Source organism: Nerophis ophidion, linkage group LG21 (genome assembly GCF_033978795.1).
Source record: "Nerophis ophidion isolate RoL-2023_Sa linkage group LG21, RoL_Noph_v1.0, whole genome shotgun sequence".
NCBI classification, from domain to species: domain Eukaryota; kingdom Metazoa; phylum Chordata; class Actinopteri; order Syngnathiformes; family Syngnathidae; genus Nerophis; species Nerophis ophidion.
In genome coordinates, this window is record NC_084631.1 from 5,878,675 (window position 1) to 5,903,603 (window position 24,929).

Consider the following 24,929-nt stretch of genomic DNA (forward strand, 5'->3'; position numbering starts at 1 on the left):
CAGCTATAAAAAGTACAGTCGTGGTAAAAAGTTGTAAAGAACATAATGTCATGGCTGTCTTGAATTTCCAATAGTTTCTACAACTTTTATTTTTTTGTGATAGAGTGATTGGAGCACATACTTGTTGGTCACAAAAAAAATAAGGAAGTCTGGTTCTTTTATGAATTTATTATGGGTTTACAGAAAATGTGACCAAATCTGCTTGGCCAAAAATATACATACAGCAATGTTAGTATTTGTTTACGTGTCCCTTGGTGCTTTTGGTAGCCATCCACAAGCTTCTGGTTGAATTTTTGACCATTCTTCTTGACAAAATTGGTGCAGTTCAGCTAAATTTGTTGGTTTTCTGACATGGACTAGTTTCTTCAGCATTGTCCACAGGTTTAAGTCAGGACTTTGGGACATGACATGGACAAAATAAGACCTTCTGGAGGAAGGTTCTGTGGTCAGATGAAACTAAAATTGAGCTGTTTGGCCAAAATACTCAGCATGTTGGAGGAGAAAAGGTAAGGCCTTTGATCCCAGAAACATGCTCTGGGCCTGTTTTGCTGCCAATGCAACAGGTGCTTTACAGAGAGTAAATGGGACAGTGAAAAAGGAGGATTACCTCCAAATTCTTCAGGACAACCTAAAATCATCGACCCGGAGGTTGGGTCTTGGGCGCAGTTGGGTGTTCAACAGGACAATGACCCCAAACATATATCAAAAGTGGTAAAGAAATGGCTAAATCAGGCTAGAATTAAGATTTTAGAAAGGCCTTCCCAAAGTCCTGACTTAAACGTGTGGACAATGCTGAAGAAACAAGTCCATGACAGAAAACCAACACATTTAGCTGAACTGCACAATTTAGTCAAGAGGAGTGGTCAGAAATTCAAGCAGATACAGGCTTCACAGGAGGGGGTCCGGTCCGATGACCATGGATGAAGTACTGGCTGTCCAGAGTCGAGACCCAGGATGGACCGCTCGTCGGGACCCAGGATGGACCGCTCGCCTGTATCGGTTGGGGACATCTCTACGCTGCTGATCCGCTTGAGATGGTTTCCTGTGGACGGAACTCTCGCTGCTGTCTTGGATCCGCTTGAACTGAACTCTCGCGGCTGTGTTGGAGCCACTATGGATTGAACTTTCACAGTATCATGTTAGACCCGCTCGACATCCATTGCTTTCGGTCCCCTAGAGGGGGGGGGGGGGGTTGCCCACATCTGAGGTCCTCTCCAAGGTTTCTCATAGTCAGCATTGTCACTGGCGTCCCACTGGATGTGAATTCTCCCTTCCCACTGGGTGTGAGTTTTCCTTGCCCTTTTATGGGTTCTTCCGAGGATGTTGTAGTCGTAATGGTTTGTGCAGTCCTTTGAGACATTTGTGATTTGGGGCTATATAAATAAACATTGATTGATTGATTGATTGATTGATTGTGGATGGCTACCAAAAGCGCCTTATTGCAGTGAAACTTGCCAAGGGACATGGAAGCAAATATTAACATTGCTGTATGTATACTTTTGACCCAGCAGATTTGCTCACATTTTCAGTAGACCCATAATAAATTCAGAGAAGAACCAAACTTCATGATTTTTTTTTTGGACCAACAATTATGTGCTCCAATCACTCTATCACAAAAAAAAAAAAAGAGTTGTAGAAATTATTGGAAAGTCAATACAGCCATGACATTATGTTCTTTACAAGTGTATGTAAACTTTTGACCACGACTGTATGTGCCAGATGAAATACATTAATATTCTTTCTTACAGGATGTAAGAAATCAAGACAAAGCAATAAAAGAGAAAGCCAGACAAAGTGAAGAAGAAGAGAAATAGAGATCTTACTGGCCAGGCGAGGCTGCTGTGAAGCCTGGTAGAGTTTTGGGGGCCGCGGGGGAGCACAGGGGGGAATAGGGGGGTAAAGGTGAGGGTAGTAAAGGGGGGCGACAAGGGCGGGGAGTGTGTGCGAGCGGGGGAAAAGTGGCGAGCTGAGGTCGGAGCCTGCCCCCGAGCGCTGAGGAGGGGAGAGGGCTCCAACGGGGGAGAGTCGGGGAGGGGAGCCCCCATGCAGTGGGCAGTTCTTGGAGCGGTGCAGGTAGTAGGTGGGCAGAGGGGGAAGCTCTTTGGAGGTCCTGAACTGGTTAGTGCTATGGTCTGTTTGCTTCTTTGGCTTGCATGAATAAGTCATCATGACGTCTACGTTCCTATACGGCGTGGTGCAGCCCGGTGCGGCATTCGGGACTGCAAAGCCCGCCTTGTCACTGCGGTAGAGGGAGTCCGAATTAGTCGGAGAATCCCAACTGTCACGGATGCTGTAGTCAGTCAAATAGAATGCTGCTGCGTTTTGCTCAAATTCACGGTATTGAGCGTCAAAACCGGCCCTTGAGTCGTTGCTGAACGCAGAATCTAAGTCAAAGTCAGCTTGGGCCCGCCGCGAGTCTAAAGACTCTCTGCCCGCATGAGCGTTTGGTCGGGCATTGATATGGAAGCGACCTGGGTGAGCGTTGGAAGGAGCAGTGTGCAGGAAGTAGGGCTGGGGGGGCTGGGTTAGGGACAGCGGGGGGGAGGAAACTGATTATTGGAAAGGTGCAGGCGACGGGGGTGGTCAAAGGATGGAGACGACAGAATGGGATTGGATAGAAGACACGTCGAAAATGTGGCAAATAAATGGGAAGGAGAGAGAAATGCAGAGAATGTTAGTGTCTGTTGAGAGAAAACAATTACATTCTTCAGCATATAAACACACAACACTGAAGCAATACATCACGTCAATCAGGGGTCCCCAAACTACGGCTCGCGGGCCAGATCCGGCCCGCCGGCGTTCGAGATCTGGCCTGCAGGAAGTCCCAAGTTAAAAAAAATTATATATGTTTTTATTTTTTTTAAATATGTCCTTTCTAATCCATTTTCTACCGCTTGGTGCTTGTTGCTCTCAGAGTCTCCTAGCGGCTCAGGCAAATCACATTGTCTAAAAATGCATTTTTTAATCGATTACGTGATATCATATATATAAACACACATATACATATATACACACACACACACACACACACACACACACACACACACACACACACACACACACATATATATAAATACAGTGGGGCAAAAAAGTATTTAGTCAGCCACCGATTGTGCAAGTTCTCCCACTTAAAATCATGACAGAGGTCTGTCATTTTCATCATAGGTACATTTCAACAGTGAGAGATAGAATGTGACAAAAAAATCCAAGAATTCAAACTGTAGGAATTTTAAAGAATTTATTTGTAAGTTATGGTGGAAAATAAGTAATTGGTCTACCATTCAAAGCTCTCACTGATGGAAGGAGGTTTTGGCTCAAAATCTCACGATACATGGCCCCATTCATTCTTTCCTTAACACGGATCAATCGTTCTGTCCCCTTAGCAGAAAAACAGCCCTAAAGCATGATGTTTCCACCCCCATGCTACACAGTAGGTGTGGTGTTCTTGGGATGCAACTCAGTATTCTTCTTCCTCCAAACACGACCAGTTGAGTTTATACCAAAAAGTTCTATTTTGGTTTCATCTGACCACATGACATTCTCCCAATCCTCTGCTGTATCATCCATGTATCCATTTTGGTATAAACTCAACTCGTCGTGTTTGGAGGAAGAAGAATACTGAGTTGCATCCCAAGAACACTACACCTACTGTGAAGCATGGGGGTGGAAACATCATGATTTGGGGCCGTTTTTCAGCTAAGGGGACAGGACAATTGATCCGTGTTAAGGAAAGAATGAATGGGGCCATGTATCGTGAGATTTTGAGCCAAAACCTCCTTCCATCAGTGAGAGCTTTGAATGGTTGACTAAATACTTATTTTCCACCATAATTTACAAATAAAGTCTTTAAAATTCTTACAAAGTGAATTCCTGGATTTTGTTTCCCACATTCTGTCTCTCACAGTTGAAGTGTACCTATGATGAAAATGACAGACCTCTGTCATCATTTTAAGTGGGAGAACTTGCACAATCGCTGGCTGACTAAATACTTTTTTGCCCCACTGTATATAATATATATATATATATATATATATATATATATATATATATATATATATATATATATATATATATATATATACATATGTATATAATATATATATATATATATATATATATATATAAACAGCCCGGCCCCCGGCCAAATTATTTTAACCCAATGCGGCCCCCCCGGTCAAAAACTTTAGGGACCCCTGATATAAACAGTTACAACCCATTCATTGTTGTCCATCCATCCATTTTCTACCGCTTATTCCCTTTGGGGTGGCAGGGGGCGCTGGTGCCTAGCTCGGCTACAATCGGACGAAAGGCGGTTTACATCCTGGACAAGTCGCTACCACATCGCAGCATTCATTGTTGTATGGAGGTCAATTAATTTATGAAAAACATTTCATTTTGAGTTGGTATGAGTGTATTCGCCTTTTGCTGGATCTCCGCGATGGTCTTAGAGTGTTTCACGTTCGATCGTGCCATCATGAGTGGCGTTTGCCTTGTTTTCATCACCACCATACACCGATACTCATGAGGTAAACCACGTGTCCTAGTTTTCTCAAAATACGCACATTTTTGGATTGGACAAACTACTCACGCCCAAGGTCTAAGGCCATGTCCACACAAACACGAACACCTAATAAACGCATACTTATCTCTGTGTTTGTCAACACGCAAACGCATACTTTTGTCCTTAAAAACACACACTTTCGCAAACGTTGGCTAGGGTGAAGAGTTCCAAAACTCTCAGTTCAGCATATGCGTGTATTAGTGTTATCCCGATACCAATATTTTCGTACCAGTACCAAAATGTATTTCGATACTTTTCGGTACTATTTCGATACTTTTCTAATTAAAAGGGACCACAAAAAAATGGCATTATTGGCTTTATTTGAACAAAAACTCTTACGGTACATTTAATATGTGTTTTGCGAGACCTCCCTCCATCCATTCATTTTTTACCGACTACTGTAACGTATTATTTTCGGGTCTCCCCATGTCTAGCATTAAAAGATTACAGTTGGTATAAAATGCGGCTGCTAGACTTTTGACAAGAACAAGAAAGTTTGATCACATTACGCCTGTACTGTATATACCTTTATATACATATATACATACATATATACCTGTACTGGCTCACCTGCACTGGCTTCCTGTGCACTTAAGATGTGACTTTAAGGTTTTACTACTTACGTATAAAATACTACACGGTCTAGCTCCATCCTATCTTGCCGATTGTATTGTACCATATGTCCCGGCAAGAAATCTGCCTTCAAAGTACTCCGGCTTATCAGTGATTCCCAAAGCCCAAAAAAAGTCTGCGGGCTATAGAGCGTTTTCCGTTCGGGCTCCAGTACTCTGGAATGCCCTCCCGGTAACAGTTCGAGATGCCACCTCAGTAGAAGCATTTAAGTCTCACCTTAAAACTCATCTGTATACTCTAGCCTTTAAATAGACTCCCTTTTTAGACCAGTTGATCTGCCGTTTCTTTTCTTTTTCTTCTATGTCCCACTCTCCCTTGTGGAGGGGGTCCGGTCCGATCCGGTGGCCATGTACTGCTCGCCTGTGTATCGGCTGGGGACATCTCTGCGCTGCTGATCCGCCTGCGCTTGGGATGGTTTCCTGCTGGCTCCGCTGTGAACGGGACTCTCGCTGCTGTGTTGGATCCGCTTTGGACTGGACTCTCGCGACTGTGTTAGATCCATTATGGATTGAACTTTCACAGTATCATGTTAGACCCGCTCGACATCCATTGCTTTCCTCCTCTCCAAGGTTCTCATAGTCATCATTGTCACCGATGTCCCACTGGGTGTGAGTTTTCCTTGCCCTTATGTGGGCCTACCGAGGATGTCGTAGTGGTTTGTGCAGCCCTTTGAGACACTAGTGATTTAGGGCTATATAAGTAAACATTGATTGATTGATTGATTGATTGATTGATTGATACTGCGGCTCAATATTGGTCCATATATAAGGCGCACCGGATTATAAGGCGCACTGTCTGCTTTTGAGAAAATTTGAGGTTTTTAGGTGCGCCTTAATAGTGCGAAAAATACGGTAACTGTTTATTTGTTTAGCAAGCTTTCCAATGATACCGGCATTCTTAAAATGGGGTAAATAAAAAGATAGCAATGACATTTTTAACAAAAAGGTCACACTTAAAATCCTGAGCCTTTTGACTTTGCATTGAAGATGGGGCGGCATAGCTCGGTTGGTAGAGCGGCTGTGCCAGCAACTTTAGAGTTGCAGGTTCGATTCCCGCTTGTGCCATCCTAGTTACTGCCGTTGTGTCCTTGGGCAAGACACTTTACCCACCTGCTCCCAGTGCCACCCACACTGCTTTAAATGTAACTTAGATATTAGGTGTCACTATGTAAAGCGCTTTGAGTCACTTGAGAAAAGCGCTATATAAATATAATTCACAAAGTTCCCCAGAAATTTGTGCATCTTCACCGGTTTTAAAAATCTGCAACTTTCTTATTATTTATCACAAAATATACTAGTATCGCTAAAACCGTTTTCATAAAACATGTCTGTATGGAAATATTTTTTATTTCACTTATAATTTTTAACATGCTGTACCATTTTATTGGCGCGACAGGAAATGACGTCATCAACTTGTCATTTAAAGTGACTCAACAGCTTCCGGTTTCACTTTGAAGCCTATAATTGGCGAATGAACGTCAACAAACCCCAGAACGAACCTACTTTGTTAATTTACACAATTTAATGACATATAAAGATTTATATCATTACCTTCTCGTCCTCTTTGATTTGCTTGCGTTTATTTCGTCCTTTTTCTAGTTGTTGACACGCCGAGTCAGTAGTCACTCGGATGGTTTTATAAGTTTGTAACTTATAAAAATATATAAATTACCAGTCTACAGAACCTGGGTGAAGAGCGGCACAATTTCTGCAGACTTACTTGTGGTTTTAAGAGAAAGAAAAGAGGCTGAAAGTAGCTCGTTTGGACTCCGGTTTAGGGTTACAATGAACAACACTTCCTGTTTTTTAACACTTCTTGCTTGTGATTGGAAGTTATAAGCCCCGCCCCTACCACTCTTAAAGGTGTACATACACCGTAAATGCTTTACTTGGGGCTTTGGATGTTAGACTTCCTTCTAAAAAGCTATTTATAGGCATAATAGCTCAAATAGTTAACAAAAATGTGTTTAGTCTGGTAAGAAGAAATACAAATAAGTTAGAAGTTTAATAATACCACCATTTCACTCATTATCTTGAGGACGACTGTACCAAAATAGTTTACAAATGTAGAAATTGGGATAATAAGGACAAAATATGAACTTAAGTTAAATGAATATGATTTATTTTTTTAAATTAAAGATAAAGGTATAGCATACTTGCCAACCCTCCCGGATTTTCCGAGAGACTCCCGAAATTCGGCGCCTCTCCCGAAAACCTCCCGGGACAAATTTTCTCCCGAAATTCCATGAGAACCTGACTCAGCGATGTTGTGACCCTCTTAAACAGGAAAATACTGCCGTCTACTGTACATAGAATAGAATACATACTTGCCAACCCTCCCGGATTTTCATGAACGGTCAGCGAAGCACAAAGCATCCGCAGCGGAGCATCGTTCACAACATTGATGTGGCATAGAAAGAATGAGTTAAGACCTTTGTTAGATCGGAATCTGGGTTTAACGTGGTTTGTGGAGCTCCCCCTGGTGTTGTGGTTATGGCGGAAGTAGTTTGACAAGTACTTCGGTATCAAGGAGATGTAGCGGATTTTATAGACCAGGCTCAGTGCAAGTTGTTTAACTCTGTCCTCCACCCTGAGCCAGCCCACTTTGAACAAGTGGGTTGGATTGAGGTGTGATCTGGGTTGGAGGTCTAAAAGTAACCGGACTAGCTTATTCTGGGATGTTTGGAGTCTAGATTTGAGGGTTTTGGAGGTGCTTGCACCTCCTGGTACCCCAATTGTTGATGACTGAAGTACTGATATCAACCAAAGCTCCTCATCCCACCCCCCGGATTGTAAATAATGTAAATAATTCAATGTACATACTATGATGATTAACTTGTGTGAAGACTGTATTATGTTGATAGTATATATTTGTACCATGAATTGATTAACGTGGACCCCGACTTAAAGAAGTTGAAAAACTTATTCTGGTGTTACCATTTAGTGGTCAATTGTACGGAATATGGACTGAACTGTGCAATCTACTAATAAAAGTATCAATCAATCAATCAATCAGTATTATGGGCCACCTCGCAAAATGGAGACCCGATGGTGTAACTTACGCTGAGACAAAGATGGCTATGCTGATAGATGGAAGCAACATCCCGTTCTCATTTGCGGATGTCTACAACAAATCCGTGAAGGATATGTTCCCGGATTCGGAGATCGCAAATGGCAGAACAAAGGTTTGATAATTGCCACTGTAATATATATATATATATATATATATATATACACATATGGGATAATAAGCTTGTAACTGTGAATAACTCATTGTTTATTGTGGGTCGGCATAGCTCGGTTGGTAGAGTGGCCGTGCCAGCAACTTGAGGGTTGCAGGTTCGATTCCCGCTTCCGCCATCCTAGTCACTGCCGTTGTGTCCTTGGGCAAGACACTTTACCCACCTGCTCCCAGTGCCACCCACACTGGTTTAAATGTAACTTAGATAATGGGTTTCACTATGTAAAGCGCTTTGAGTCACTAGAGAAAAGCGCTATATAAGAATAATTCACTTCACTTATTGTGTTAGGGCAGGGGTCGGGAACCTTTTCGGCTGAGAGAGCCATGAAAGCCAAATATTTCTAAATGTATTTCCGTGAGAGCCATATAATATTGTTTAACACTGAATACAACTAAATGCGTGCATTTTTAAGTAAGACCAACATTTTTAGAGTATAATAAGTCTTTTATCATTTTTTAATAACATTGTTATTCTAAAGCTAACCAATAATAAATCAAATATCATGTCTGTTGATCATGTTTTTGTTTGGGCATGTGCTGTTTGTCCTTTGGACTCTTTAAGTTCCTGTTTTTTTCCACTCCCTTGTCTGGTTTAATTGGTTACTCATTTTGTCCACCTGTCTCTGCTGGACAAAATGCCCGCTCACCTGCTTCCCGAGCACTAATCAGAAGTATTTAAGCTTGTCTTTGCCAGTCAGTCGCCCTGGCGTCAATGTGATCTTTTCTTGCTCTGTGCTGACTTGTTTCATGCCTTACCATAGTTTCATGCTTCATGCCAAGTAAGTTTTTTTCTATTTATGTTCATAGTCTGTTTATGCGTTAGCTTTCTTCCTTAGCCCAAGTTGTGCCTCCGCTGTGAGCGATTTTTGTTTGTATTTTTTTTAGTTTAAATGAAGTCATGTTTTTACCTAAATGCCATGTCCCGAGTGGTCCGTCTGTCTTCCTGGGAGAACGACCACGCAGCAAGCTGACATAAAATACTTCTTACCATTAATGCGACTTCTTGAACAGGTGCGGTAGAAAACGGATGGATTTAAATGCATGAGAATGTTTTATATTTTGAACGTTATTTTTAGCACTGTGAATTCCAGCGGAATTATTCATAATTATCGCGTTAAGCAATGTCACCTAAGATTTATCTGAGAGCCAGATGCAGTCATCAAAAGAGCCACATCTGGCTCTAGAGCCATAGGTTCCTTACCCCTGTGTTAGGGAGACACGTAGTTTGAAATAAACAAAGATTTATTTTGGTCAGCGCTAGTTTGTCTTCAGTTCCAACAGCAGCACATGAGTTATGAAACCTGATCGGAGCTATTTGTGAGCCACTCTTGGGAAAGGGGGGGCAGGGTAGACAGAACGAGGAAAAACACCGTTTAGACCTCCCAAAGGTGGCGGGGCTTTAAGATCACTAAGAGCAATTTAGATGTGCCAGGATATATATTGCGACGGGGAAAAAGAGGTAAGTGAGTCGGCGAAAGCGAAAAGAAGCTCTGAGGACTTTCGAAAGAGAGGCAATGAATAATTAAGCACGGCAGTGATGACATCACACTTTAATAACCAGGGACTTGGAAAACTGTCTGGAACGTGTCCAATATTCTCCTCATAATGACTTTTATCTTCATATCTCACACGGTTACCTCTTACATTGTGGAGTCACTAATCGTTAAACTATCATTTTTTTCTGAATCAGGCTCATCTTCCATCTTGTCCCGTGTTCGCTCTACTGCATGTTGTCCATTAAAAATAATCTACCCTTTCATCTGCTTTGTTTTTTTCTTCTATTTCAAATCGTAACTGTACCGCATTGTGGTATAAATAATAAATAGAGCCAGCCCTACTAAGTAAGTTAATAGACTCTCAAAAATGGATTCTTGCAATGCTGACTTAGCATCATTAGCATTTTATCAGTGGAAAAAAAAAAAAAGTATAACTATTCCTTTATAATATTTTTAATACAGTTAAATCCACTTAAAGTGTTCCCCAGTTGTGTTGACAAGCTGTCTACGTCGACAACTCATCAAGTCTTGGTCACCATGTTCTTCTCATTACTAAAAAGGGGCTGCTTGAGAGAACATTAACGCTTACACCACAAAGGGGTGAACAATTATAACGTTTTGTTATGTCCTAAGCCAGGGGTGTCAAACGTACGGCCCGCAGGCCTGAACAGGTTTTACCCGGCTCGCGGGATGAGTTTGCGAAGTATAAAATTGAGCCGAAATTTTTAAATGGAAGAAACTGCTGTTCTAAATGTTTCCACCAGATGTCGCAATAGCAATTCTTTGTATCTTTGTAGATGAGGCTACATATGTAAAAAAAAAATTATAAAAATAAACCACATGATTTTAGTGCACCAGTCGAGAAAAATGAGCAAACCACATAAATAACATCCTTTAATTTGATTTTGATTTATTTTTTCATCTGTAAGGATTGAAAATTAACATCAACGAGTGACTGATGAGCATCGTCACATCATTTATTCAGAAGGTATAAATAACGACAAATAAAGATAGAATACTATTAACCGCAACATGTAATTGTAAAAAAAAAAACATTATAATTTCTATGTTTGTCGTAATAAAATTCCCTTCAACAAAAAAGTAACTTTTTGATTAAAAAAAAGCCTTTCACCCAAAAATGTGTGACTTGTTGAAAAACCCAGAAATGTAGTGAAGTGAATTATATTTATATAGCGCTTTTTCTCTAGTGACTCAAAGCGCTTTACATAGTGAAACCATCCATCCATCCATCATCTTCCGCTTATCCGAGGTCGGGTCGCGGGGGCAACAGCCTAAGCAGGGAAACCCAGACTTCCCTCTCCCCGGCCACTTCGTCTAGCTCTTCCCGGGGGATCCCGAGGCGTTCCCAGGCCAGCCGGGAGACATAGACTTCCCAACGTGTCCTGGGTCTTCCCCGTGGCCTCCTACCGGTTGGACGTGCCCTTAACACCTCCCTAGGGAGGCGTTCGGGTGGCATAGTGAAACCCAATATCTAATTTTTACATTTAAACCAGTGTGGGTGGCACTGGGAGCAGGTGGGTAAAGTGTCTTGCCCAAGGACACAATGGCAGTGACTAGGATGGCGGAAGCGGGATTCGAACCTGCAACCCTTAAGTTGCTGGCTCGGCCGCTCTACCAACCGAGCTATACCACCCAATGTAGTTAAAATAATACCTTTGTAACCCCAAAACTGGATTGCTATTCACAAAAATAACTCCAAAGTCAAACCCAACACTAAAGTGTAAAGTGTCTTGCCCAAGGACACAATGGCAGTGACTAGGATGTTGGAAGCGGGATTCGAACCTGCAACCCTTAAGTTGCTGGCTCGGCCGCTCTACCAACCGAGCTATACCACCCAATGTAGTTAAAATAATACCTTTGTAACCCCAAAAATGGATCGCTATTCACAAAAATAACTCCAAAATCAAACCCAACACTAGCAACTCATAAATTGGATTATCAAAATAACCCAGTATTTTTTTATGTGTATAACAGTAGGTGTGTAACGGTACGTGTATTTGTATTGAACTGTTTCAGTACGGGGGTTTCGGTTTGGTTCGGAGGTGTACCGAACGAGTTTCCCCATGGACATATTAAGTAGCGTACCGCACGTTATGTAAACAATGCACACCCAGGCACAACACAAGGCATACTAGCAGCGACCGGGCTAAGATAGACTGACCATACGTTCTCTTTTGTGGGGCTGTCCGGGTGGAGTTTGTTAAATGCCTCAAATGTCCGGCATTTTAAGTTTGGTTTGCTTGTATTTTCAATGTACGTTCGGGGTTAAGAAGGGGGTTAAAAACAAAACAAATTGCATGCGCAGCAGCATTCGTGAGGGAGGGGGCAGAGACAAAGAGAGCGAGAGAGTTATGATAAACGCGCTTGCGTCACCAGGCTCTGCTTTTTACCCATAGATTTATCAGATTTTATTTTTTATTATTTATAGCAAGGGTGTCAAAAGTGTGCTCCGGAATCCATTTGCGGCCCACAGCTAATGTTTTAAAAGCCCACGGCACATTCTAAAAATACTATCAAAATAAACAAAAACATAAAAGTGAAATAAAAAAGCTTAAAGGCTAAATGTAATTTAGAAAAAGTTGCAATGTTGACTAATAAAACAAAGCTGTTTTTTTTCTCTTTCAAACTGTCATTGCTCAAAACAAAATACTGAATCACAATCAATGTTATTATGAATTATTGACCCATCCAAGGTTCCCATTCACATCAAATATTCCACTAAGAAAACAAAATTGGTGGAAGATTTTGCAAATTTGGTAAATAAATAACCAAAAAATGTATATTTTGTTGTCTTCTTACTGTACCGAAAACAAACCGAACCGTGACCTCTGAACCGAGGTACGTACCGAACCGAAATTTTTGTGAACCGTTACACCCCTATATAATAGTACCGAATTCGGTACGCAGTGCTGGTCCAGTGCACAGTAAGTCGCAAAACAAAAGGTAGTATTAACCAAGATAGTACCAATAATTTTTTTTGTAGTTGATTGTTAGCTGCCGGTAGTTAAAACAGTTATTTCGATTAAAACGTTCAGGAAATGTCACACGAAGGATAAGGAACAAGTGATTCGTTTTTTCTGGAGGTTCGGATCGCCGCCTGAATTCAGGATTTTTTAAAGGATTCTTTACTTTTGGAAGATGAGGTTTCGTTCTCGGGCTCCAGTACTCTGGAATGCCCTCCCGGTAACAGTTTGAGATGCCACCTCAATAGAAGCATTTAAGTCTCACCTTAAAACTCATTTGTATACTCTAGCCTTTAAATAGACTCCCTTTTTAGACCAGTTGATCTGCCGTTTCTTTTCTTTTTCTTCTATGTCCCACTCTCCCTTGTGGAAGGGGTCCGGTCCGATCCGGTGGCCATGTACTGCTTGCCTGTGTATCGGCTGGGGACATCTGTGCGCTGCTGATCCGCCTCCGCTTGGGATGGTTTCCTGCTGGCTCCGCTGTGAACGGGACTCTCGCTGCTGTGTTGGATCCGCTTTGGACTGGACTCTCGCGACTGTGTTGGATCCATTATGGATTGAACTTTCACAGTATCATGTTAGACCCGCTCGACATCCATTGCTTTCCTCCTCTCCAAGGTTCTCATAGTCATCATTGTCACCGACGTCCCACTGGGTGTGAGTTTTCCTTGCCCTTATGTGGGCCTACCGAGGATGTCGTAGTGGTTTGTGCAGCCCTTTGAGACACTAGTGATTTAGGGCTATATAAGTAAACATTGATTGATTGATTGATAAAGCTCTTCTCGTTGTCAATTTAGAGCAGATGCTCCCTTAGCTAAAAGTATACATATACAAATGAAGAATCCGAATGAAAAAAGGCACACATGGCAGATAACCATGTCAACAAATTGCCTTAAGTGAAAAATAATAACACAAAATAACAACACTTTAACCTATTCGTCACAAGTAAATGTGCAAGCAATGTCTAGTTTTGGTTTGTACAACCTCCAATCCGAGGAGCATCTTCACCAGGCCTGCGCAATTATTTTGCCTCGGGGGGCCACATTTTGAGAAATCAAATGTCTCTGGGGGCCGGTATATCTATTTTTAGGAACACTAATACAAAACCTCACAATAATGTCTGATTGAATGTTAAAAACATTATGACAGACCACCTTAAAAAACAGCATGGAATTTAAACCTTTTTTACGGAATGAGACACCCAGAATGCACATGAAAATAAAGAATGTGGGACCCCCGCGACCCCAAAATGGATGGATGGAAGGATTTACAGTATTAACTATGAACGATAAAACACTGAATATTGCCAACATATGAACGTCACACCCCCTCTCCAGCCACATACTTTACAATCGTGCGACAAAACACCACAAAAATGCAAGAAACAGCAAAATATGAATGCTGACGGAGATAGATATATTTTTAAATCCTAGTCATATTTTAAAACAGCTAAGTGTTGGGCGTACGTAGACTAGTGACCAGTAGCTTAAATTCCCTGGGAAGAATTTAAGCTACTGGTAACTCCCAAGTTCTTTCGATGACACATAAGCTGGTTATAAATGAATCCCAGACAGAGTATCTTATTTGGATATATTTTAATCCAAAGCTTTGGGAGACCAAATCTATGCATGACACATTCGATTCTCATCGCCCTAGTTGATCTGCTAATACTACCGAAGTTTTGCCTTTTACCCTCTCTCACTCGCCCCCCTGCTCCTCCTCTCCCCCTCCTCCTCCAGTGCGAATTTCCATATCTATTCTCCTTCTAAGCCTGGGACATTTGAGATAAGAAGGGTGTTATTGTTGCTAGTTACATTCCAAGCTTCAAGGTCTACGTACGCCCAACACTTAACTGTTTTAAAACATGCCTAGGATTTAAAAATACATCTATCTCCGTCAACGCAAAAGTTAAAATAAAAACCCACCTACAATCGGATGTATCTGATACATCACTAAGCTTTACAACTTTCTTGTAAAAATCACTGTCCGCATCTGTCTCTGACACCCGCATTTCACTGTGGAAACGATCCCCACCCACACTGCTTGGTGATTGTCTGAGCTGCTGTGACTTAAATTACCATAGTAACTAATTAGATTACCATAGTAAATGGTGTTATGCTTGTATAGCGCGTTTCTACCTTCAAGGTACTCAAAGCGCTTTGACACTATTTCCACATTCACCCATTCACACACACATTCACACACTGATGGCGGGAGCTGCCATGCAAGGCCCTAACCACGACCCATCAGGAGCAAGGGTGACGTGACTTGCTAAAGGACACAATGGATGTGACGATGTTGGTGGAAGGTGGGGATTGAAACAGGAACCCTCAGGTTGCTGGCACGGCCACTCTCCCAACTGCGCCACGCCGTCCCCTCACTAGTATATCATGCAAAAGCGCAGATTCCAACAATTTAAATACTTATAGTTCAACACTTAAGGTCATTAGAAAACATCCCTGCACATCCTAATAGCAGCTACTCTTTCCGTCTTAAAGATCTAAAAAAATTATTTGGGAATGTCCGAAGGGCCAGGTTGAAAAATTTAACGGGCCGCATGGAGCCCCCGGACCTTAATTTGCCCAGGTCTTATCCACACAGTTCTTGTAATTGTTAAGCATGATCAATTAAGAGTGTTTTGTTAGTAGCTCAATTTGTAGACAACCTTGTCATGAGAATTTATTTTGGGTATAAGTAATTGATTTAGGACTGTTATCGCAATTTCCTCTTTGGCTTAGTAACATTAGACAAACCATTGAGAATATTAGTTTTAGAATTTTAGGACGAATACCCCCGAGGTAAGCCTAGTGTTGTATTTCTGGAGTGTTTGAGTGTAAACCAAGTGTTGCCGAGCGGACCGAAAGCTAAGCTTCTCCGGCTGTATACCCGTAGAGCAGGGGTGCCCACACTTTTTCTGCAGGCGAGCTACTTTTCAATTGACCAACTCGAGGGGATCTACCTCATTTATATATATCATTTATATTTATTTATTCATGAAAGAGACATTTTTGTAAACAAGTTAAATGTGTTTAATGATAATACAAGCATGTGTAACACATATAGATGTCTTTCTTTCACAAAGACAAGAATATAAGTTGGTGTATTACCTGATTCTGATGACTTGCATTGATTGGAATCAGACCGTAATGATGATAACGCCCACATTTTCAAATGGAGGAGAAAAAAAGTTGTCCTTTCTGTACAATACCACATGAAAGTGGTTGGTTTTTGGCATCTAATTCATCCAGCTTCCATACACTTTACAAGAAAAACATTGGCGGCAAATTCCGTAGCTTGCTTGATTGACATTCACGGCACCCGAGGGTCTTGTGAGATGACGCTGGCTGCTGCCAGTTCATTATTATGAAAAAATGACAGAGAGGAAGGCGAGAAACACTTTTTATTTCAACAGACTTTGGCGCCGTCCCTTCCGTCAAAACTCTAAAGGCCGACTGCACATTTTCTATCTTCACAATAAAAGCCCTGCTTCATGCTGCCTGCGCTAACAAAATAAGAGTCTCGAAAAACTGGCGTGCACAAGTGATGTGCACGCCAGCTTTCTGAGGGATCGCTTGTGCACGCCAGTTTTCCGAGACTCTGTATTTAGTTAGCGCAGGCAGCATGAAGCAGGGCTTTTATTGTGAAGATAGGAAATGTGCAGTCGGCCTTTAGAGTTTTGACGGAAGGTACGGCGCGAGAGTCTGTTGAAATAAAAAGTGTTTCTCGCCTTCCTCTCTGTCATTTTTTCATAATAATGATCTTGCAGCAGCCAGCGTCATCTCACAAGACCCTCCGGTACCGTGAATGTCATTTAAGTGACGTCTTGGTGAAGATTGATGATCACTAATTTTTAGGTCTATTTTTTTTAAAAGCCTGGCTGGAGATCGACTGACACACCCCCCGCGCTTGACTGGTAGCTCGCGATCGACGTAATGGGCACTCCTGCCGTAGAGTAATCAAAGTTAAAATATGAGAAATGTACGAGAACAGGAGGCTGCCGGAATACGTGAGTTTCCCAGAAAAATCGAGAAGGTTGACGGGTATGGTGTAGGTGGTCCACATATCAGATCATTATAGCCCTACCTTGTCCCCCACCATTGTTAACACATACTTGAAAATAGCATCATAAAATGGCTTCTCACCAGTGGTTCTTGATTCAAGAGTCCTCCCTCCGTCGGCTTGTCCTCGAACATCCGCCTCGTCTTCTTCCCGCCGTTCTTTCTCCTCCCTCTTCATATCTTCCCGCTCCCACTCCCTGCTCATCGTCCATAGGCTGCTGTCGCTGACCGAAGCGCCCGTTTTGTCGCTTCTTTTACCGCTTTCCTTGTCGGCCCTCTGGAGCATTTCCTTCAGCGCCGCCATAGAGGTGAGGGCCGGAGGTGGCTGCATGAGCAGGGCCTGAGCTTGCGAGGTGTACTCCCACTGACTACCCCCGCTGCCCTCCTTCTCCCGCCTCCACTTCAGGTTGTACAGTATGTCGGGGTCAGGGGTGATGACCGTGGGGTCGGGGTCCGGCTCGATGATAAACCTAGTTGCAGGGGCGGCGTTCTTGTTGCGGTAGCGCAGCTCTTTGAAGCTAGTGACCTTCGGTGCTGTGGGGCTCTTTTTTGCCGTCTCTACCTGAGGTTTCTTAATTTCGGGGGGCTGTGGCGGTGCGCCTGCATCGGGGGTGAATGCTATGAGCCAATCAAAGCGCTCAGGCTGTGCAGAGTTAGCCTGGAGAGTGCTGACTTTGAGGGATGGCACACTTGGGGGTACTGGGGGCAGTGGGCGAGGTGGAGGAGGAGGGGCAGGTGAAGTGAGTCCCTTGCCTGCATTTTGACCAGACTCAAAATTATTAGCTTTAGTTTCTTGCATATTATTGAAGATGGTGCTGTAGTAAGTGTCTGATGTCAGAATACTGTTCTTCTTCCTTCTTTGTGCCATGCCAGAGAATGAGGTGGTTCTCTGGGCTTCCATCTTTACTTCCTCTGGAAAAACTGACTCTTGAGTCCTCGCCAGTTTACTTTTGCTGGTCCATCCATCTTCGGCATATTCTTCTCTTAGCCTGAACTCAACTGGCTCTCCGCCGACCTCTTCCTCTAATGACCCAACGCAGTCGCCGAGCTCCGGGCTCAGTTTGAGGAGTTCGGCCTGGGTCAACCCTGCAAGCATCAGGAGCTTTCGGATCTCCACATCCAGAGCATGGAAGGAAGGTGGAGGAGGCAGGGCAGGTGGAGGAACACTTGGAGGAGGCAGAGAGGAGGAGATAATGGGCGGAGGAGGCAAAGGAGGAGGGCGGGTAGTAGGAGGCGGTAAGGACAGGGGGGTCTTTTCTTGTTCGGCTTGAAGGGCAGCAAGGCGCTGCGCCTCCTTCCTAGCTAGGTGTCGCCTTCGGGGTGGGGGAATGGGAGGAGTCGGGGTGGGTATTGACGGGGAGGAAGTGGTGTAAAGAGTAAGGTAAGGGACTGGTTTGGAGAGAGGGAGGGGCGGGATGGACGGTGGCGACAAAGGCAAGGATTTCTCGCAACGAAAGGTGGTAAATGTGGGAGAGGAAGAGTTGGGGGAGAAGGTGGTCAAGGTAGGAGAGGTGGTAACGGCCATGGAGGTGGTCTCCCGGCTGATATTGATGTAGGTGTGGAGGTCGGAGTTGACACTGGCGTGACGTGCCGGAGGTTTCGGAGGTCGGGGTGGCGGGTCAGCAGGGGAAGGGCTGAGGGAGTCCGGAGCGAGAGGATCATCGCAGTCCGATGGAGCGGTAAGGTCAACCCCTGCATCAGAGAACTCCTGAGAGTCTCCCATGAACCCTCCTCGGGTTTTGTACAACTTCCAGCCGATGTCAATGTTGCCCATTTCATCCATCAAATCGGAGAGATCCCGTTCTTCGAGATCTCCAAGATCCAATCCCTTCTCATGTAGCCTAGAGATGTAGGCCACTTTTACCTCCCTGTTGACCTTCTCCAAGCGATCCAGGTGATCCAACCGATCCCGTAAGACATCCCAGTTCTGCTCACCCTCTAAATCCCAGCGAGCCACTTGGATCACCTGGCTGAAGCGTTCCATTTTCCCAAACTCTCCGACCGATTCTAGGAAGTCGAGCAAACCCAGCTTGGTGACTTCGGGATCGCCCTTAACTCCCAAGTAGTCTGGAGAAGGAGTGTCCAGGGCGGAGGGGTAGCCCTCATCTGGGGATGAAATGGGGGTGTGTGACGTAAAAGAGTAGGGGCCACGGCCAAGAGGTAAGGCGGGGAGTGACCGGGCGGGCGGCTGACATTCAGGAGACAAGACCTTGACTGGTTGGTTTTGGGGGGTGTATTGTTCTGCACAGTCAGACTCCAGATCGGAGCAGGAGCTAATAGAAGTAGAGGAGGACGAGGTAGAAGAGGAGAGCGAGAACTCCAAGAGAGATGGCGGGCAGTCACAGCATGAGGGCACCAGGGTATCATCGTCGTCGTCGTCATCGCAATCACCGTCATCCTCGTCATCAATGTCGATGTCACCGCTGCTGCTTTCATCGTCCTCTTCTTCTGATTTGACATCTTTCTTATCGTCCATGTCTGATTTATTTTCATCCGCGGCGGCAGGTTGGGGAGCAGGCTCCAGTTTGGGGGCCTCCACCTGATGGGGCAACTCCTTAGTCCCCGCCCTTTCTTGCCTCAAAGCTGCGACGGCCGGAGGCGGCGGAGGAAGCTGCAGTTGATGCCTGAGAGAAACGGTGTTGTTGTTGTTGTGGTTATGGTTGAACATGCTGTTGTTGTCCTGCGGCGAGCGCCCGTCGCAGCAGAGACATGGCAGGCTGGGCTCGTTGCAGTTGGGGTCGAGGGGGAGAACTGCGGGAGGCGGTGGAAGATTTGGAGCGATCTTGGTTGCCACAGACGCACGGACGCTCTTGGGTTTGGGTTTAGCTGGTTTGGAGGTGGCAGCGCAAGCTTTTTGAGTCCCAAATCTGCTTTGGCTCATTGGTGCTCGAGGCTGCACCGCCGGCCTGGTTCTGGGGAGAGCGACGGGAGCTCTGGTCACCCGTCGAGGAGAGGGTGAAGAGATGGTATTCATGTTTTTATCCTCCTTCTGAAGACCACGAGACCTTGGTGCAGCTAAAGCAGCGGGCCGCCTGCTGACATCAAAACGCCGTGGCTTGGCAGGCTGAGAGGAGCAACCGGAGGACTGCATTGTGGAAATGAGTTTTTAGAAACTATGAAACTCTGATATCGGGTTGCTATAGAAACTGAGCTGATGATCACATCTTGGACTGAACGCCTAGAACCTGAAACAACAAAAGAGACAACATTGATTATATACATAGATTCGATGTCATAAATGCAGTTTTAGGACATTATCGCAATACATTGTATACTTTTTTTTAAATTAGGGTTTCATGGAAGGAAACATAAAAATGGACAAAATACCAAAATATAATTAAAACTTGATAGGCAGAATCAGTGTTTAAAAAGTTTTAAGTAGAACATTTTAATTTTTACAGCAGTTTTTGGGAAGCATAACCGGGATGAAAACCCCCCCAAAAAACTACTCAGTAGACGAAGTGGCCGATACTACAAATTTAAGTATCGATCGATCGATCCGATAGTACATACAGAGCCAACTACATAACTCAGTGGTCCCCAAACTACGGCACACGGGCCGGATTTTGGACGCAGGCGGGCCGGCCCAAGTCCCAATTTAAGGTATTTTAATTTTAATTTTGTATTATTACTTTTTAAATTCTGTCCTTTCTAATCCATTTTCTACTGCTTGTTACTCTCAGTGTCTCCTCGCCGGTCAGGCAAATCGTATTTAAAAAAAAAAAAGCATTTTCCCATTGATAATGTGACATCATTGCGCTCGGAGAATATATATATATATATATATATATATATATATATATATATCTTGAGGCTATCGATGCTGTCATCTAGCAAAGCTGAATTCGACCAAGCAACCCCCCCGTACCAGAAAGCACTTGATGAAAGCGGATACAACTTCACCCTCACCTATGAACCCAGGAAACCAACCAAAAAAGAGCAGAAAACGAAACAACATCATCTGGTACAATCCGCCATTCAGCAAAAACGTCTCAACCAATATCGGCCGCAAGTTCCTCACTCTGATCGACAAACACTTCCCCAAAGGCAACACCCTAAGAAAAATATTCAACAAGAACAACATTAAATTGAGCTACAGCTGTATGAATAACATACAACAAATCATTTCAAACCACAACAAAGCAATTGCAAAAGGACTGCACACCCCCAGACTGAACTACTCTGAAACCAATAAGGAATGTAACTGTCGCAAGAAACCTGATTGCCCTCTCAACGGAGGGTGCTTACAGACATCAGTCGTTTACCAAGCAAAGGTAATACGCAAGGACATTAACACATCCGACACGTACGTAGGATTAACCGAAGGAGCGTTCAAAACAAGATGGAATAATCACAACGCCTCCTTTAGAAACCAGACTTTGCGGAATTCTACAGAACTCAGCAAACACATTTGGAACCTCAAAGACAATAATGTTGAATATTCAATAACATGGCAAATTCTTGCATCCAGCACACCTTACAACAGTGGTAATAAAAGATGCAACCTATGCTTAAAAGAGAAACTATTTATTATATATCATCCAGACCTGTCATCCCTCAACAAGCGCAGTGAAATTATTTCAACATGCCGCCACAGACGGAAACACCTCCTAGGTGTAACACATGAGGCAATCACCACACCCTACGCCTGCCTGTACCCACCCACTCTGTGCCCTATATAAACCATTGTATGTGAATGCTTCCATTAAAATCTCCTGATGATTGAGGGAACCCCTCATGAAACAGTTCTGTAGCGATGAAGTAGTCTTGTGATTTTTCCCACACCTACATATACATATACATATATATAAATATATATATAGTCGAAGTTACTGTGCTTTATCCATTATACGTTGCTCAATACCGGGGTAGAACGGAATATACGTTAGGTCAGGAAAAAACACAGAGGCTATTTCATCCCTACAAGCCTGTTTTGCTGAACTCACGGAGCCTTTTTTTGAGTCACTCGCTTTGTTGGCATTGAACATTGCAAAATTACCTAGAGCAGTGTTTTTCAACCACTGTGTGCCGTCTGAGATTATGTAATTTTACCTAATTTGGTTATAAACATTTTTTGCAAACCAGTAATAATAATCCACAAATATTGTGCCGTTGTTGAGTGTCGCTGCTGTCTAGAGCTCGGCAGAGTAACCGTGTAATACTCTTCCATATCAGTAGGTGGCAGTTGGTAGCTAATTGCTTTGTAGATGTCGGGAACATGGTTTGTTGTCGTGATCACAATATGCAGACGACAGCGAAAGGCAGCGTGCAGGTAAAAAGGTATCTAATGCTTAAACCAGGGGTAGGAAACCTATGGCTCTAGAGCCAGATGTGGCTCTTTTGATGACTGCATCTGGATCTCGGATAATTATATTTATATAGCGCTTTTCTCTAGTGACTCAAAGCGCTTTACTAAGTGACACCCAATATCCAAGTTACATTTAAACCAGTGTGGGTGGCACTGGGAGCAGGTGTGTAAAGTGTCTTGCCCAAGGACACAACGGCAGTGACTAGGATGGCGGAAGCGGGAATCGAACCTGGAACCCTCAGGTTGCTAGCACGGCCACTCTCCTAACCGAGCTAAGCCGAGTAACCGTGTGATACTCTTCCATATCAGTAGGTGGCAGTCGGTAGCTAATTGCTTTGTAGATGTGGGAAACAGCGGAAGGCAGGGTGCAGGTAAAAAAGGTGTCTAATGCTTAAACCAGGGGTAGGGAACCTATGGCTCTAGATTTATCTCTTAGCTGACATTGCTTAACACGATAAGTAATGAATAATTCCGCTGGTAATCACAGTTTCAAAAATAACGTTCAAATTATAAAACATTCTCATGCATTTTAATCCAGCCATCCGTTTTCTACCGCACCTGTTCAACGTGTCGCATTAATGGTAAGAAGTATTATATTTATTATTGGTTAACTTTTAGAATAACAATGTTGTTAAAAAGAATAAGAGACTTATTATACTCTACAAATGTTGGTCATACTTAAAAATGCACAAATTTAGTTGTATTCAGTGTTGAAAAATGTTATATGGCTCTTACGGAAATACATTTTGAAACATTTGGCTTTCATGGCTATCTCACCCAAAAAGGTTCCCGACCCCTGGCTTAAACCATGAATTGATTTAAGTGGACCCCGACTTAAACTAGCTGAAAAACTTATTGGGGTGTTACCATTTAGTGGTCCACTGTACGGAATACGTACTGTACTGTGCAATCTACTAATAAAAGTTTCAATCAATCAATCAATCAAACCAAAAGTAAACATAAAGCGGAATGCCACTAAGAAAAGGCATTCAAGCTTAGAGAAGGCTATGCAAAACGAGACAAGAACGGAACTGGCTGAAACGTAAACAAAAACAGAATGCTGGACGACAGCAAAAACTTACAGCGTGTTCGAGCTGAGACGGCGTCCACAAAGTACAACAACAACAACTTACATAGTCTTGATTTGTAAAACAAAGCAGGTGCGAGGGACAGCGCTCAAAAGGAACACATGAAACTGCTACAGGACAAGCCACCGAAATAAGAGCGCAAGACAAAAACTAAAACCCGACGCACAGGAACACAGCAAAAAACTCCAAATAAGTTGATGTGACAGGTGGTGACCTTACACCTACTTTGAGACAAGAGCCATAGTGATGCATACTTGGTTAGACTCAGACTTAAGACAAACTTTAACGATCCACAAGGGAAATTGTTCAACACAGTAGCTCAGTAACAATGATGGAAAGTGTAATGGTTTAAAGTCATATCCGACAATTGCAAGAACGACTTTTTACTGTCAATATCGGCTACTGAGTTTAATTTTTTTGACTCGGCTCAAAAAAGGCTGAAAAAGACTGACCTAGAGGTAGTTTGGCATGATTGTCAAGTGACTGAGGTGACATAACACAGCACCGTCTGGTTTTATGTGAACCATTTTGGTTTGTGGGCGCCATTTTTAAAAAACATTTTTTTTAGTCCTGGGTTCAAATCCAGGCTCGGGATATTTCTGTGTGGAGTTTGCATGTTCTCCCCGCGAATGCGTGGGTTCCCTCCGGGTACTCCGGCTTCCTCCCACTTCCAAAGACATGCACCTGGGGATAGGCCCCTCCCACTTCCAAAGACATGCACCTGGGGATAGGTTGATTGGCAACACTAAATTGGCCCTAGTGTGTGAATGTTGTCTGTCTATCTGTGTTGGCCCTGTGATGAGGTGGCGACTTGTCCAGGGTGTACCCCGCCTTCTGCCCGATTGTAGCTGAGATAGGCGCCAGCGCCCCCCGCGACCCCGAAAGGGAATAAGCGGTAGAAAATGGATGGATGGATGGATTTTTTTTTTAAGAATGAGGATCTTACCCAACCAGTCTACATGTGCTTTGTGGACTTGGAGTGTGGACTGTGGGGAGTGCTCAGAGAGTATGGGGTATCGGACTGTCTGATTGTGGAGCTTGGTCCGCATTGCCGGCAGTAAGTCGGACACATTTCCAGTGAGGGTTGGACTCCGCCAAGGCTGCCCTTTGTCACCGATTCTGTTCATAAATTTTATGGACAGAATTTCTAGGCGCAGTCTCGGCGTTGAGAGGATCCGGTTTGGTGACCGCAGGATTAGGTCTCTGCTTTTTTGCAGATGATGTGGTCCTGATGGCTTCATCTGGCCAGGATATTCAGCTCTCACTGGATCGGTTCGCAGCTGAGTGTGAAGCAACTGGGATGGGAATCAGCACCTCCAAGTCCGAGTCCATGGTTCTCGCCCGGAAAAGGGTGGAGTGCCATCTCCTGGTTGGGGAGGAGACCCTGCCCCAAGTGGAGGAGTTCAAGTACCTCGGAGTCTTGTTCACGAGTGAGGGAAGAGTGGATCGGTGCGGCGTCTTCAGTAATGCGGACGCCGTATCGATCCGTTGAGGTGAAGAAGGAGCTGAGCCGGAAGGCGAAGCTCTCAATTTACGTTCCCATCCTCACCTATGGTCATGA

General features: G+C 43.7%; 1 protein-coding gene across 2 annotated transcripts in view; it reads right to left on the bottom strand.

Annotated features, from left to right (window-relative positions):
• The window catches only part of rusc1 (RUN and SH3 domain containing 1), a 65,234-nt gene that overhangs the window by 34,969 nt on the left and 5,336 nt on the right, over nucleotides 1-24,929 (bottom strand). The window contains exons 2-3 of one of the 2 annotated variants that reach the window (XM_061881675.1): nucleotides 17,057-20,157; nucleotides 1,824-2,549 (exon numbers count right to left, since the gene is read on the bottom strand). In XM_061881675.1, coding sequence (XP_061737659.1) covers nucleotides 1,824-2,549; nucleotides 17,057-20,063 — 3,733 coding nt within the window. In that variant the 5' untranslated portion in view covers nucleotides 20,064-20,157. The remainder of the gene's footprint in view (nucleotides 1-1,823; nucleotides 2,550-17,056; nucleotides 20,158-24,929) is intronic. The other variant, XM_061881676.1, reaches the window with a different exon arrangement.